Consider the following 14,608-nt stretch of genomic DNA (forward strand, 5'->3'; position numbering starts at 1 on the left):
ATTCTGTCAGGGTATAAGTGTCTATTCCTCACTTAACTTGCAAAATATTCTTTTTCTTTTGCAATAGATTACTCGATGCTGCATCTCCTCTGCTGTGTGTCTCTTGTTTAAAGAAAAGAACCAAGGTTTCACAACAGCCATCAACAACCGGCTTATGAGATTCAGGAGAGAAGAGTACGAAGCATATTTATTTATCTTCTAAATGCCTAACCCCTTCCTTCCATATACTTATTTTCAACAAATATTTCTCAAGATAAATTTAACCCATTACAACATAAATTCTTGCCATACTCAAGGATTGTATTTAAGTTTGAGTATAAATGACTCAAACATATTATAGGCAGTGAGTGACAGTATAAAGTTCAATTTAAAATGAATTTTTAAGGGAGATCTCTCTGGAAGCTACTTTAATTAATTTATGACATTCATCAAAGTACATCAAATCACATGGAATCATTTCCATTAATTACTTTAAACAGGCTCCTCCTTTTACAAAAATGTTCACACTAATTATGTCTTTATTCTTAACATCTTTAATAAAGAACCAATTCATCTTATGCAAAATTTACAAAACTTCTTAATTCCACCAATACTTTTTGCATTACACAATTTAAATGTAATTCCCTTCTTCTCTTTTTCATACTCAGTATGATTTATTGATACTTTAATTATAATGTAGGAACATGGATATGTAAATGCTAAAAAATGGAAACAATGTATACCAAATCATTTCAGAGGTTATTTCTCCGGAGAATAATGAAAAGGAGCGTAGGGAATCAAAGAAGACTATACTGTTTTTGTTTGTCTGTTTTTGTTTTTGTTTTGAGACGAAGTCTCACTCTTGTCGCCCAAGCTGGAGTGCAGCGGTGTGATCTCAGCTCACTGCAACCTCTGCCTCCTGGGTTCAAGCGATTCTCCTGCCTCAGCCTCGTGAGTAGCTGGGATTACAGGCACATGCCACCATGCCCAGTTAATTTTTGTATTTTTAGTAGAGACAGGGTTTCACCATGTTGGCCAGGTTGCTCTCGAACTCCTGACCTCGTGATCCACCTGCCTCAGCCTCCCAAAGTGCTGGGATTACAGGTGTGGGCCACTGTGCCCAGCCGAAGACTTTACTGTTACCACTGGTATGTCTTCATGGGCTAAACCATATACTACGAGACCAGAAAAGAAAGACAAGTAGCCAGAGGACAGAAAGAGAAAACAGCAGCCATAGTACCCAGCATGACTCACAAGGTCTAGCTGCATATATGGCTCTTTGGTTCTCTTTCTGGTTGAGCAAACTAGAGTGGATTTATGTTACTGGCAATCAAAAGAATCTTGCCTACATCTATAATTGATAATACACTTAGCTGGACTTAGCTTAGTACATATCTTTTCACCTCCCACATCCCCACTGTCATCTTATGTCTCTAACCACATGACTTCCTCCTATCATAGTAAACAGAGAACAGAACACTTAGACTGAAAAAGCCCCCCTAGTTCTCCAAATTTAATATTTTAGTTAATAGTATAAAGACAGAAAACTTATATTCAACATACCCTGTTCAAAGCTGCTAGGACCAGTTTGTGAATATCATTCTTGAAACACTGTTTTTTAACCATATTTAGCTTATGATGAAATTCTGTATCCTCCCTGGATTCTTCTGGCATGCCTAAATGCACAGATAAATAAATAAAGAAAGAATTTTCTTATAAACATTTGAGTTGAACAGACTGTTACTTTCTAGAAATTGTCATAATTAATCTCACAATATATGTGTTGTACTTTTTTCTAGTACATGTTTCCTTATCAAATAAATAACCAGAAATTTTAAGGAATCTATAAAAATAGTTCATCACTGAATATAAAATAAATATAATGTGTAAGAATGCTTACTGAATTTGAAGTAGCAAAAAATTACGATGGTGAAGAAATTTTCTGTAGCAAACAATCACTTTTTTGTGTGAGTAGGCTGTGCTTTAAGATGCTGGAAGATTTTTATGCAACAATGGACAACATGAGAAAAGCTCAGAGTTATTTGGACTACAACATAAAAAGGTCAGAAATGAAATATAGACAAAAAAGAGTAGCTGGAATAATCGTGGCAAAAAATAAGATTTGAGTTTCAGTATTAAGGTGGTAGAGAACATGTCATTTTTTAGAAGTTCTGTAAAGGCTATATAATAGCATTGTTATTTTAAAAAATCATATTCCTTATTAAGCTACACTGTAGCTGAACTATGCTAAAAACACTACAAGTCAAAAATGTGGTAATATAACATATAATTAAAATTATTATGAACGAATAATGTTTTCCAAACCTAAGATTATAGACATAAATATTAATAAAAAATCATTTATGATCTTCCACTTTAATAATCTGCATTAATGCAAACTGTAAGCTGGCTACAACAGGCTTTTCATTTATTTAAGAAGCATCTGAATTCCAATTACATGCCAAGGATTTTGTTAATGCTGGGAATACTATGGTAAGGAAGGCAGCCTTGATAACCACCCTCCTCCAACTTTCAGTCCTTATTTTAAAATGTACTCAAAGAGGTTCTGACATTCACCTCTTGCCGTGTGGTCTGGGGCAAGTCCCTTAAACTGTCTGTGTATCATTTTCAGTGAGCAAGACCACAGTAACTTCTGAGGCTGCCTATTACACCTTAAGAAGATGTGACCACTAAAACTGGCCTGAGTAGTAAAAACATCATGCTACATGTAATGGGTCTTATTAAACATCTTCCTTAAATTAAGACCAAATGAACATTCCTGTAAATTTCTTCTCCAGTCTTTGTTCTATCACTTGAGGTCCTACTATTCAAATGGATATAATTTCCTTTCTACATAACAGTCCTTTAGGTCGTGTGGACTGTAAATTTTTTTGAGAGCAGTATCCATAATCTCATCATCTCCCGATACCTTAAGGATTCTAGACATAGTGCTTTAAATACAACAGTTGTTCAGGACAAGATTGTTGCACAAATATTTATTTTAAAATGCCTACTCTGGAGTCAGCCTGCATAAGCTGAAAATCTGGTGCTGGTATATCAGGCCTGACCTTAAAAATCTCTACAATTCTATGCCTCAGTTTTGTCGTCCATACAATACCAAAATAATAATAATAATAATATCTGCCTCATGGAGTGCTGTGAGAATCAAAAGAGATAATATACTTAAAATACTTCAAACAATGCCCAATACTTTTTAAGTCCTCCATATTGTTTGGTATTATTACTGTTACTGGTTATAAGCCAGTAGATTTGAATAGAGTTTCATATCCCCTTGAGTCATCTCTTCTTCAAATAAAACAATCTCAGTTCCTCTTATTGCTCTTTTTGATGTGCTTTTATCTCCCTAATCACTCTCCTCTATACACTTCCCAATTTGCCTATATCCCTTCTTAAAGAATTTCACATTATTTCCTCTAAAACTAGCAGTAACTCAAGAAACAACAAGTCAAATGATATTTTATTAAAGTAACTGGGTCTTTATTATTATTTTCTTAAAGCAACCAGCTCAATGTCTATATAACAAGTTATTATAAAGTAGAAGAGAAAAAGTACAGTAATAGATTGAAAGAAACAAGATATATACACTAGATGCAATATGCTATCCTTAATTGGACCCTAAATTATACACATTTGCCATAATGTACATCTTTGCCACTAAAAAACCTGAATATAACCTAGCTAATAAATGAATACATGTACACCTAGGTATCTCATAAGAACCTCAACTTAACATGTTCAAACCAGAATCATATTCAACCTCGAAACTACTGGAGTATTGCTACCATAGTTACTTGTTGATACCTAGAATGATACGGTACTGCACGGCATGGTACATTACGTCGGGTACAGTACAGTATGGTGTAATGTGGTAGTATAATATGTTAGCATACAGTAAATGATTAAGCCTTTACCTACTAGAAGAATTTACTCACATACTGATATGCTTATAAAATGTATTTTTTTACATTAAGTACAGTCCTCAAGTGATTATTTTCAAGGGCACCCATAATACATCTGATTGATTGTTGACTAACAATTTTCCTTCAGGATCAGTTTAAGAACAATAAAAGAAAAGAAATACTGTATTCAAAACTTGCTTTTGGACTAAAAGAGTATTATTTTATTAACTAACAGAAACGGTTTTTGAGTGTCCTTTGGTTATCTTTAAAACCCAAAACCTCCCTCAAAAGAATAAGGCTGTCAACTTTAAGGATAATCAAAAGGCATTTTTATTGTTTTCAATTACAATCTAAAAATAAAATTCAATAAAACATGCAATAATATTTTCAAGTAAAATTACATCTGTGACATTATGTCTCAAAACTAAGCTGAAACTATGAATAGGACACCGTGATTCAATTTTTAAAATACTGATTGAATAGCCACCAGAGGACTGGGGGGCCCGGAAAAAAATGACTGAAGAAAGCTCTGTCCTTGAAAAAACTTTTATATCGAGTAATACTCTTATACAGAGAAACAAAATACCTATATAACTAGAGAAAATGATAGATTTAGGAAGATTTCATTTTAAAAGAACAAAGCAAAAATGACTTCAAAAGATTGGGAACTTCACAGAACAAAGTATCATCCCTCATACTTAGGGATCACAATGTCACATCAAACAGATCTCCCAACCATCTGTCCAATCTGCCCTCTCATCTGTGTTTCCATTGCTGGGTCCCTTCACTGGGTCTCACTTGACTACCATGGACCTCCAACCCAATCTCCTTGTATCTAGTCTCTCTCCCTGTCTATCATCCTCTGCACCACAATGCTATTGTCTTTAGTTGCAAATTTCGGTGTGACACTACAATCTGCAAACAATTTTAATAAACTTGGATTGGCTTCCATTTTTAAAAGGCAAAAAATTTTTAGCACTGCATTCAAGGCCCTTTTCTTTGGGCCTCAGCCTTTCCTTCCACACTCATCCCCAAGCACTCCTCTCCTTATCCTCCATGCCTCACTCACCCCCGACTATGTGCACTTTCTTCTGCTTGAAATGTCCTCCTTGGCCTTTCTACCAGGCCAGCTCTATCTACCCTTCCACCTCAAATATTACAATCTCTGTCCTACTCCTTTGAAGAAACTATTTGTGCCTCCATCGATATTCTCAAAGCCTTTTATATATGCATCTATCATGGCCTCTCTCACACTGCCTGTTAATTATCTATTTACACTTCCATCTACCTCTAAGCTCCTATAATAGTACAGTTGTGCTTTTTTTCCAATTCATCTTTTAAAGTTTAACAGCATCACAGTGCTTAGAACATAAGAAGCACTTAATAAATGTGTTGAATGAATACAGACATAGGTGTTTTAAAGGGGCCTTGGAGAACAAATAAGGTGATAACAGATGTCAGTAACAATTAAAGGTGGGTGGAGGGTGGAAGCCATTGAGGTAAATGAGTACAAGCCACACTGGAGAAAGATTAATTCAATCATAGAGTAAGAAAATGATAGAAATGAAGGAAGAGAACAGGTATGAAAATTAGCTAATAGTACAATTCAAACAAGAGAAAAAAAGCTTGAACTCAGGTCATGGCAACAAAAATAGAAAAGAATTATCAGAGATGAACACCCTCCTTAAAAATAAAAGCTCCACATTTTACATTGTAGTTACTTTGTATAAATAAATTACTGAATTCATATTGTTTTCTTATAAAAATTAATCTAAGTGACTCTTCTGCATCATATTTAACCTCTTTTTGGTTTAACAGAAAGATTTACATTTAGTCGTCAGAAACTAGTCTTTTAATATTTGCCTAGAATATTGTTATTTCATGAAAAACCAAAAATCCATTTAAATTGTTATCTATTCCCACAATCAACTATGTAACTTACCAGGCACTATAAAATGTAAAATAGCTCGAAGCGCCTCCAGCTGCACTGGTAATGATGTCTCATGACGTTTCATAACTGTTAGTATTTTGGGGACCACTACTGCCATTATATCCAGGGAAGTGTTGCTGGGGATATAAAATTGGCATGCTTATTGAAAGACTGATCTGATTCAATGGTATAAACACCAAATTGAAATAAGTACAGGAGGACAGAACCAATATATTTTATCAGGAAAGACTATATGAAAATGCATTCGAAATCAGTAGTATGAGCATACATAATTTTAATTGTCTAAACTTTGAACTCATAAGATAGAATTCATAGTAACCCGGGAATTATTTCACTTCATAAAACTAACAACATCCTTCTGACCTACGATGGGTCAATAACAACAATCCCAGCAGGCAGGTGTTATTATCCCCATTTTCTACATGAAGAACTTAGACAGATAGAGGTTAAATATTCAGGTCTTATCACTAGAAAGTGACAGAGACAAGGCTTGTACCCAAACTTGTCTGACCCCAAGACAAGGCCTCTTTACATCACACGAACCTTCCTCTTCCAGATTAACATCACTGGACTTCTTATAAGGTATTTTTAATTATTTTTAATTTGTTTTACAGTCTTGGTTTCTCTCAGGTATTTAAGCTATTCTTTCTTTTACATATGAGCAAATGTCACTTGACTAGAATGCAGTAGGTACTACGAACTTTAATACAGTCAATCCTTGCTTTGCTTGTTAACTGAAACTTGTGCATATCAGAACCATGTTCTCACTTTGCATGGTTCTGTGGACACTGAGATACATTCCTTCTTTTCCAACTTAAAGTCCCAGTTTAAACACATCCCTCCATTGGAGCCTCCCCTCCTTGGGTAACCCCAGCTGGGTCCACTCTACTCTTACCATTGCGTCTTTTACACACTACTGCCACTGCATTCTGAGACTGTATTATAATAATCGGTTTACTTATCAGTCTCTCAACTCACATGAGTTCTGTAGGGGCAGACACACTGTCAGAGCCAATGCGGAATCTCCAGGACTGCAACTGTACACATTTTACGTAAGAGCATGCAGCGAGAAACATTAAATGCCTTGCCCAGAATCTACAGAATCCTAGACTGGAGTTTATTCCGCTGTGTTTTTGCCTCATTTGTAAAGGTTTGCACACTTCCGGCACCATTAAAATCAACATTTAAGATAAACTTTTCATCTCAGTGTTCAAAAACAACACTTAAATAAGAGAAATACAGCTTAGAAAGATATATAAACATAGATCAGTTAGACTGATGTTAAAAACAGTGTAACCCTACTTCTTACAAGTCTGCAGTTATGCTACATTTCATGCTATATGCACTTCATTTATTCACACTTAGTAACAGTATAACAACAATAGATACAATTTGTTGAGTGCTTAAAATGCAGCAGGCATTATCCTAATCCCTTTGTAAAAATTAATTTATTTAATCCTTACATTCTAAGCTTACAACTTTCAAGGTTGTTATCATCATTCCTCTTTACCAATGAGGAACGTGAAGTTTTAGAGATGCAACAGTTGGCTCAAATTAGTGGCAAAACCAGGAACAAAATTAGTTTTTACTGCAACTTCTGTGCCAATTATTTTTTTTACACATGAGAGTTTTCTATATAGCCTCTTTTTGTTTGAAATTTACTCAGACAATGCCAAATTTACATCATATTTTTTGGCTTAACAAAATGCAAAAAGGCACTGAGCCTATTCTACAGTAGGTACCTTCTGCATATTATTCATTTTTAGTCTTTTAAACAGGTGTTTTTTTAAGCCACAAGTTCTGCCCACACCTACCACCCATCCCACACTGCCCCACCACCATCCACACATAGATCAAAGGATATGGTCTCTGTTGTGCCACTAACTGCCAGCTGTATAATCTTAGCATCTCTGCACTTGGACTAGATGTAGTTAAAATTTTCCCTAACTAAGGATTGAGAGCAGGAAGAGAAGACAAAGTTCATTCAGATGAAGGAATAATATATTCGTTGTGAAAGAGCAAAATTTAGCCATAAACTGATTTTATCTTTTATAACTTTCACACACACAATAATTAGAAAAACTGCTGTATACTATGTGCTATACAATTACCACTTTTCAAAATATAGTCAACATCAAGCATCAGGTTCAAAAGCAAACCTTCAACATGTTTCCACAATCTTGCCATTCCTTTCAGTGTTCAGATAAAGTAAGTCTATGGTACTAGTGACACGAGATTACATTGCAAAATGCTTCAATTTTCAAGTGTCTTATGTTTTTCTTTTTCTTTTCATTGTTAGAAATATGCTTGAAATATTGATATTCTACCTGGCCCAATATGATATATTCTGTACAAGTTAATGAATCTATATTACCTTCCTTCAAAAAGATGATTTAGCATTTTACAGCCACTTTCAGCCACTTCAGGAGAATGTATATGCTTCTGCATTAACTCCAAAACATTCAGGTGTATTCCTTTTGATAACAGTATTTTTCTGAAATTAACTGAGATTTTTTAAAATGTTACTTATAGATATGAAAGCATATTTTCATAATTTTACCATAAGCTTTAGAATATTAATATAGTCCAAATTTACAGGAAAGCATATACAAGAGCACACATAATTTATAGTTCATTGACAGCTTAAAGATAATTCATGTTTATTTCTTTAAAACACATGTCATTTCCAATTTTTTTTTGCCTTTATTAACCCTTTGTTGGGATTTTGGTTTTAACATTTTTATTCATAGAGTAGATGGTTTTAATGTAATCACCGTGTCTCTGTCCATTGTGAAAAGAGTGTTTTTTGCAGGAAAAAAGAAATCTGTTTAAATAATGGTCTCCAAAATAAGAATGAAAGTTAAATTTTATTCCAATACTTAAAACAAGTTCACAAATAACTGCACTTATATAAAGCTAAGACTAACCAGATATGCTAGACACTGGTGGGCTGGGAATGAGTTATAAGCATGTGGAGGTATCGACCATTCACTCAGCTTTTTGGGAGTGTGGGGAATGAAGGGGCTGTAACAGGCTTGGTAGCTTTCAGCCTTCAGCTGCTTTGTCCATTTATCCCAGTGGACTTTACAAACATTATAATTTCTATATATGCCATCATATACAAATGAATGGAAAGCATTTACATAGAACATAAGTAATTACAGTTATTTTCACAAAGTAATGCCAAAGTCTAGGAAACATACAGATATGCTTTACAACTGGTACTTCACTATTTGTGGAAAGTAACTATATTCCAGCAATAATGATTAAGGAATAATTTTCCTCTTTTTTTGTTGTTGTTTCTTTTTGTGACAGCATCTCTCTCTGTTGCCAAGGCTGGAGTGCAGTAGCACGATCATAGCTCACTGCAGTCTTAACCTCCTGGCCTCAAGTGATCCTCCTGTCTCAGCCTCCAAGTACCAGGGACTACAAGTGTGCCACCATGCCTGGCTGATTTTTGTTAATATTTTGTAGAGAGGGGATCTCACTATATTGCCCAGCCTGGTCTTGAACTCCTGAGCTCAAGCAATCCTCCTGCCTTGGCCTCCCAAAGTGCTGGGATTACAGGCGTGAGCCACCACAACTTGCCAATTTTCCTCTTTGTAATAAACTTCCTTCACTAAACATAAACCTACTGTCTTCAAGTTTCCACATAAATATCAATTGTCTTGAAGCCGCTATAAAAATATCAGTTCCAACATTACACACTGTGATTCAACACTTTGAAAGTGGCAGGAAAAGAAATATAAAAAGTTTTAACTTAAGTACTGCTTTTAAAATAAGTAGTCTATCTTAAGAAGATAGGACAAAACATGGAAATAAATAGAAATCACATACACATTCTAAAATACTGCCAGAGCCTGAAAAACTCATACCTTTTAAACACATTCAGAATATCACATATTAAGATACAATAAAGAGTTGGTTACTCTGCTTGATCACATCAGAAGTTGTAATAACCTTTCCCAAAGTGGCTAGCTTCTAGCCAAGAAGACACTTTAAAAGACAAAAACGACACTGGGTCAGTGGTTCTCAAACTTTAGTGTGCATCAGAATCACCTGGAGAGCTTGTTAAAACATGGATTGCTGGGTCTCAACTCCAGGGTTTGTGATTGAGAAGGTCTGTATGGGGTCCTTGAATTTACATTGTTTATCAAGTTCCCCCAGCAAATGCTGCTGGTCCAGGAACCACACTTTAAGAATCACTATCCTAGACAGTAACCCAATGTGTGATTCGAAAATTGCAAGCAATAAACCTAGAAGAAGAAATTTCATCATAAAGTCACGTTAGACTTTATAGAACATTTTACACACTATCGCATTTACCAGCTATCTACATAATACTCTTGATCTCATCCACTCCATTTTAACAGGAAATTAACTGCTTTCAGAGTCAAAAAACAATATGTGACGCCCTGCAGGTCTTACTCAATAGTCACCTTCTTTCCTGCCTGCCTATTCACAACTTCATCTCCTCTGATGTCTAACATATCATATTCTCCTTCCTTGCTTCATTTTTTAGTCTTAACTGCATCAAATATTACATATTTTAGTTAATCTTATTATCTTCCCTACTACAGTTTAAACTCCATGAGCCTGGGATTTTTACTTAATGAATGCATCCCAAGTGCCTACAGACACTACACACTTGGGAGCTCAATAAATATTAGTTAATTAATTGAATAGGAAAAATGTCACACAAAATGTATGCAACCTTGGGACCTCCATGATTCCAAGGACCCAGTTCTTCTGCCTGCCAATGTAGCCATTTTTTCTAAAAACATAAAGCCATGCTCAGCTCTGCACACCCAAAGACACCCAAGCGTCTTTCAATGAGAAATTGCCCAAGAAAGTTGATGAACGAGCTACTCAAGTTCTTCATGCTTTATTAAGGCAGAACTCCAAAGACAATACAAAAGGATCTGAGGACATTTTACCTGACAGGTGATCAGGAACAAAGAAGTAAGGAACTAGAAAGAGCAGAAAACTGAACAAAGACATCAGGGTGGACTCTGAATGTAACCAGTCCTCAGACACTACAATAGGAAGCAGTCGAAATTTCACAAAGTTATGGTTGTTTGATTTGCATATCAAAGGAGATTTCCAGGTGGTTATGAATGATGTCACCAACACAATGTTGTCTGCACATAGTAAAAGTCTACCTCCACTCTAAAGGTGCCCCAACAGAAGCCACAAAGTCCAGTCCTCATTTTCAGGAGTGAAATCCCTGTCCAGACCTCTTTAACTGCACAGTAGAATAAGAGAGATTCGAGAACAGCGATTCCCTCTCCTTCCCCTTTTACTCTGACTCATTATCCTTGAGAGCAGCCCCTGTCTGTCTGTCAGTGCCCTGGCCACTCCAAGCGTTTTATTAAAGTGCCATTGGAGAGGTGAGATGAAAAAGGAGGAAGAGGAAGAAGAAATGATTTTCCTCTTTATTTGACTTCAATAATAATACAAAGAAACATGCATGAGGTGGTTGCTTTATTTTTTTCCACCCTACCCAGTTTCTCTATTAAAAGCTGATGCTTACACTGGTCTCTGTCTCTGACTTGCAGTGTTTTTCTCTATTTTTTGCCCTCTAAAAATGTCCGGCAAAAGCTGCCAAGTCCCAATGCCTTTATGATGAGTTTTCACCTAAGGATTTCTGGCAGTATTCCTGTTTATGGGGGAAGAAATTTGAGCAGCCTGAACCATAATCTTAAAACTCATGTCTTTCTAAAGGGATACAAGCCATTTTTCTCTTCATAATTATACAAAGCTATAAGATTTATAAGAATTACATTAAAGAAACATTTTTTAAAAAAGTATAGTGTGGAAATTTATAATAGACAATTTTACCAGATTTTAAAATGGCGAATAGCTCTCTACCCAGTTGCATTTCTATGAAATTTTCCCAAGAAAATAATAGGAACCATGTATAAAGGAAAACAGAGGAGGAAAGTGATCATTGGTGTTTACTATGGGTTCCAGAAACATCCCACTGGACACAAACTAAAACTTCATCAGTAAGAAATTGGTTCATAAAATAGAATATAGGCAAGCACTGAAAAACTACAAAGCTATTAAAAATTATAATTTGGGCTGGGCACAGTGGTTCATGCTTGTAATCCCAGCACTTGGGAGGCCAAGGCAGATGGATTGCTTGAGCCCAGGAATTCGAGACCAGCCTGGGCAACATGGCAAAACACCATCTCTGCAAAAAATTAGCCAGGCATGGCAGTGCATGCCTGTAGTCCCAGATACTCAGGAAGCTGAGGTGGGAGGATCACCTGAGTCCAAAAGTTTGAGGTTGTAGTGAGCCATGATCATGGTACTGCACTCCAGCCTAGGTGACAGAGTGAGACCATATCTAAAAACAAAAATTAATTTAAAAAATTAAAAATAAAATGATAATGTGAGAATACACATGTATCAACATAAAAAAGAGAATAAATAAAATTTGGTTATAAAAGAGTATAATATGATCCCATTTCTACAAAATACATAAAATTTTGTATATGTCATGTGTGAGTTTACACATAGAAGTCCAGAAAAATATACAACAAATGTTTATTTTATTCTTCATCCTTTTACCTATATATTCATAATCCATATGTCAATACATCTCTACACATAGAGATATCTTTCACAATATATAGCTTTATAAATTATGTAAATTTTTCACAGTATATAGCTTCTATAATTAAAAATACCACAAAAATGTGTTTCCCTTTATTTGAAAACATGGCCCACTGCTTACCATTTTGTTCTAAGAGAGTTGACAATGCATTCGCAGATGCCTGGAAAACTTCCTTTGATGAAGAATGCATCAGCATGGACAGCATCACTTCCCTATGAGCTGGGAAACTTTCAAAAATTCAAACAAAATGTTAGTAGTAATCTTTTAAATAACTATCTCAAATTCTCACTTGCCATTATCAAATATCTCTAACAACAATTAAGAGCATATAAACAATATTTTATGCCACCTCCACTTACAAGAGTGAATTATAGTTCATTTTTTAAGACTCGAATTAATTAAATCCTAACAAATTAGTATTTTTATGCTTTTTCAAAAGCCAATACGCAGCAGAGAGAAATAAAAAAGCTCAGCAGATATGTAAAGAGATGCTGAGGAAAAAGGTAAAGTGAGGAGAAGAGAATGGAAACAAGAGAGGAAAAACTGAAAATTGTAAAGAAGCAAGGTAGGTTTTAAAGATGTACAACGTAAATATATTTTCTTTGTTTTAATAATATATTTATTTTAAAGTTATCTTATGGATATTGAAAAATAGGTATCCTATGAACTGAAATTTATAAACTGCAACATGAATCTCCCTTACCCTAATCTCCAAAAGCCTTTGCTCAACATGAGATTATTAAGATGCCAATTTAGCATAGTTCTTTCAGCATAAATATTTAATTAAGTAGCATCTGTGTTATTAATTCCCTTCTTATCAGCAATAGATAATTAAACAAATAGACGGTCAAGATTTCAGACATAGAATACTACTATTTGTTTCCAAAATAAGTCATTCACTATTTAAAACCCAGAGGATACCCATTGCAAATAGCACAAGTATAATCAATCAGTTGCCATAAAACACAAAGGCTCACGGATATGAAACAAACCTGATATGCACAAAACTCCTTGCTACAGCTTGTATCTTTGGGAGAGAGTGCCGGTCTTATGATCTTTGAATGGCACTCCTATTGAAAGAGTTATCCAGAGATGACAGCTTCAAATAACCCTCTCAAAAGAAGACAGGTCAACTCTGTCACATCAGATGGGAACTCATCATAGGAAGCTCTCTAACCAAATCTAATCTCTGATATTGACAACCTGCTGGCTAGTCACCATAGAAAAAAGATCACAGATGGCTCTGCAACTTCTATCACCCAAGATGAATTAATATGGCATTTTAAAACGATCAGCCAGAAAATAGAAAGATTCTTTCTCCATGATTCATGAATTACCAAATGACCCTTGATTCCAAATCTCTCAATAATAACTCTCATTCTACCTTTTCTAACTCCTGAAGGTGATGAGATCAAAATACTACATACCTACTACTATTTTGCAGCAACATCTAAAACTAAATGCCTATATCAAAAATATTTCTAACAATACAAGTTATGGTTAAGGTATTTTATAGGTATTGATTTAAAATATAACTGAAATTTTCTATCATATAAAATCAAATCTACTAACTGGCCATCTTCATCTCCAATCTTCTCATGTAAACTTTTTTGGTACATAAGGAGATTATTTAGTGCCCAGCATGCGGCCTCCTGGATTAGGGGAGAAAAAAGAAATCTGTCAAAATATAAATGACTGGAAAACATAATTTTGAATAACTCTAATATTTATGAGAGTCCTACCTGCACGTGCTTGTTCTTTCTATGCCACGTTAATGCTTTGTAACAGGCTTCCAGCCAAAACAATTTATCTTCTTCGCCCTCATCATCATTCTCTTGATTCTCATTCTTTTCCTCTAAATCTTGATTTAAGAAAATAGTCTCAGCTTGAAAAAAATTGAAAAATATATAAAAACATTATATATATTATCTACTTAACAGTTTGACCAACTCTAAGTCCATATTTTGAAATATTACCAACAGAATGAGGTGTGCTTTAGTAGAAGCCTTGGTCAATTATAAAGATAATTTTTAATATATTATATGTCTTATAATGCTACCATCCTATCCAGATAAATAATAAAATGAGGAAGAAGATACCAAAAAAAAAAAAAAACCTAATAGACGAGAGGAGGAT

The 14,608-nt window shown here is 34.9% G+C and overlaps 1 protein-coding gene across 1 annotated transcript in view; it reads right to left on the reverse strand.

The window, feature by feature from the left end:
- The window catches only part of LRRK2 (leucine rich repeat kinase 2), a 144,129-nt gene that overhangs the window by 103,178 nt on the left and 26,343 nt on the right, over positions 1-14,608 (reverse strand). The window contains exons 9-14 of the mRNA XM_019039400.4: positions 14,215-14,357; positions 14,045-14,124; positions 12,593-12,699; positions 8,225-8,354; positions 5,842-5,966; positions 1,543-1,655 (exon numbers count right to left, since the gene is read on the reverse strand). Coding sequence (XP_018894945.3) covers positions 1,543-1,655; positions 5,842-5,966; positions 8,225-8,354; positions 12,593-12,699; positions 14,045-14,124; positions 14,215-14,357 — 698 coding nt within the window. The remainder of the gene's footprint in view (positions 1-1,542; positions 1,656-5,841; positions 5,967-8,224; positions 8,355-12,592; positions 12,700-14,044; positions 14,125-14,214; positions 14,358-14,608) is intronic.

This window comes from Gorilla gorilla, chromosome 10 (assembly GCF_029281585.2).
Source record: "Gorilla gorilla gorilla isolate KB3781 chromosome 10, NHGRI_mGorGor1-v2.1_pri, whole genome shotgun sequence".
NCBI classification, from domain to species: Eukaryota; Metazoa; Chordata; class Mammalia; order Primates; family Hominidae; genus Gorilla; species Gorilla gorilla.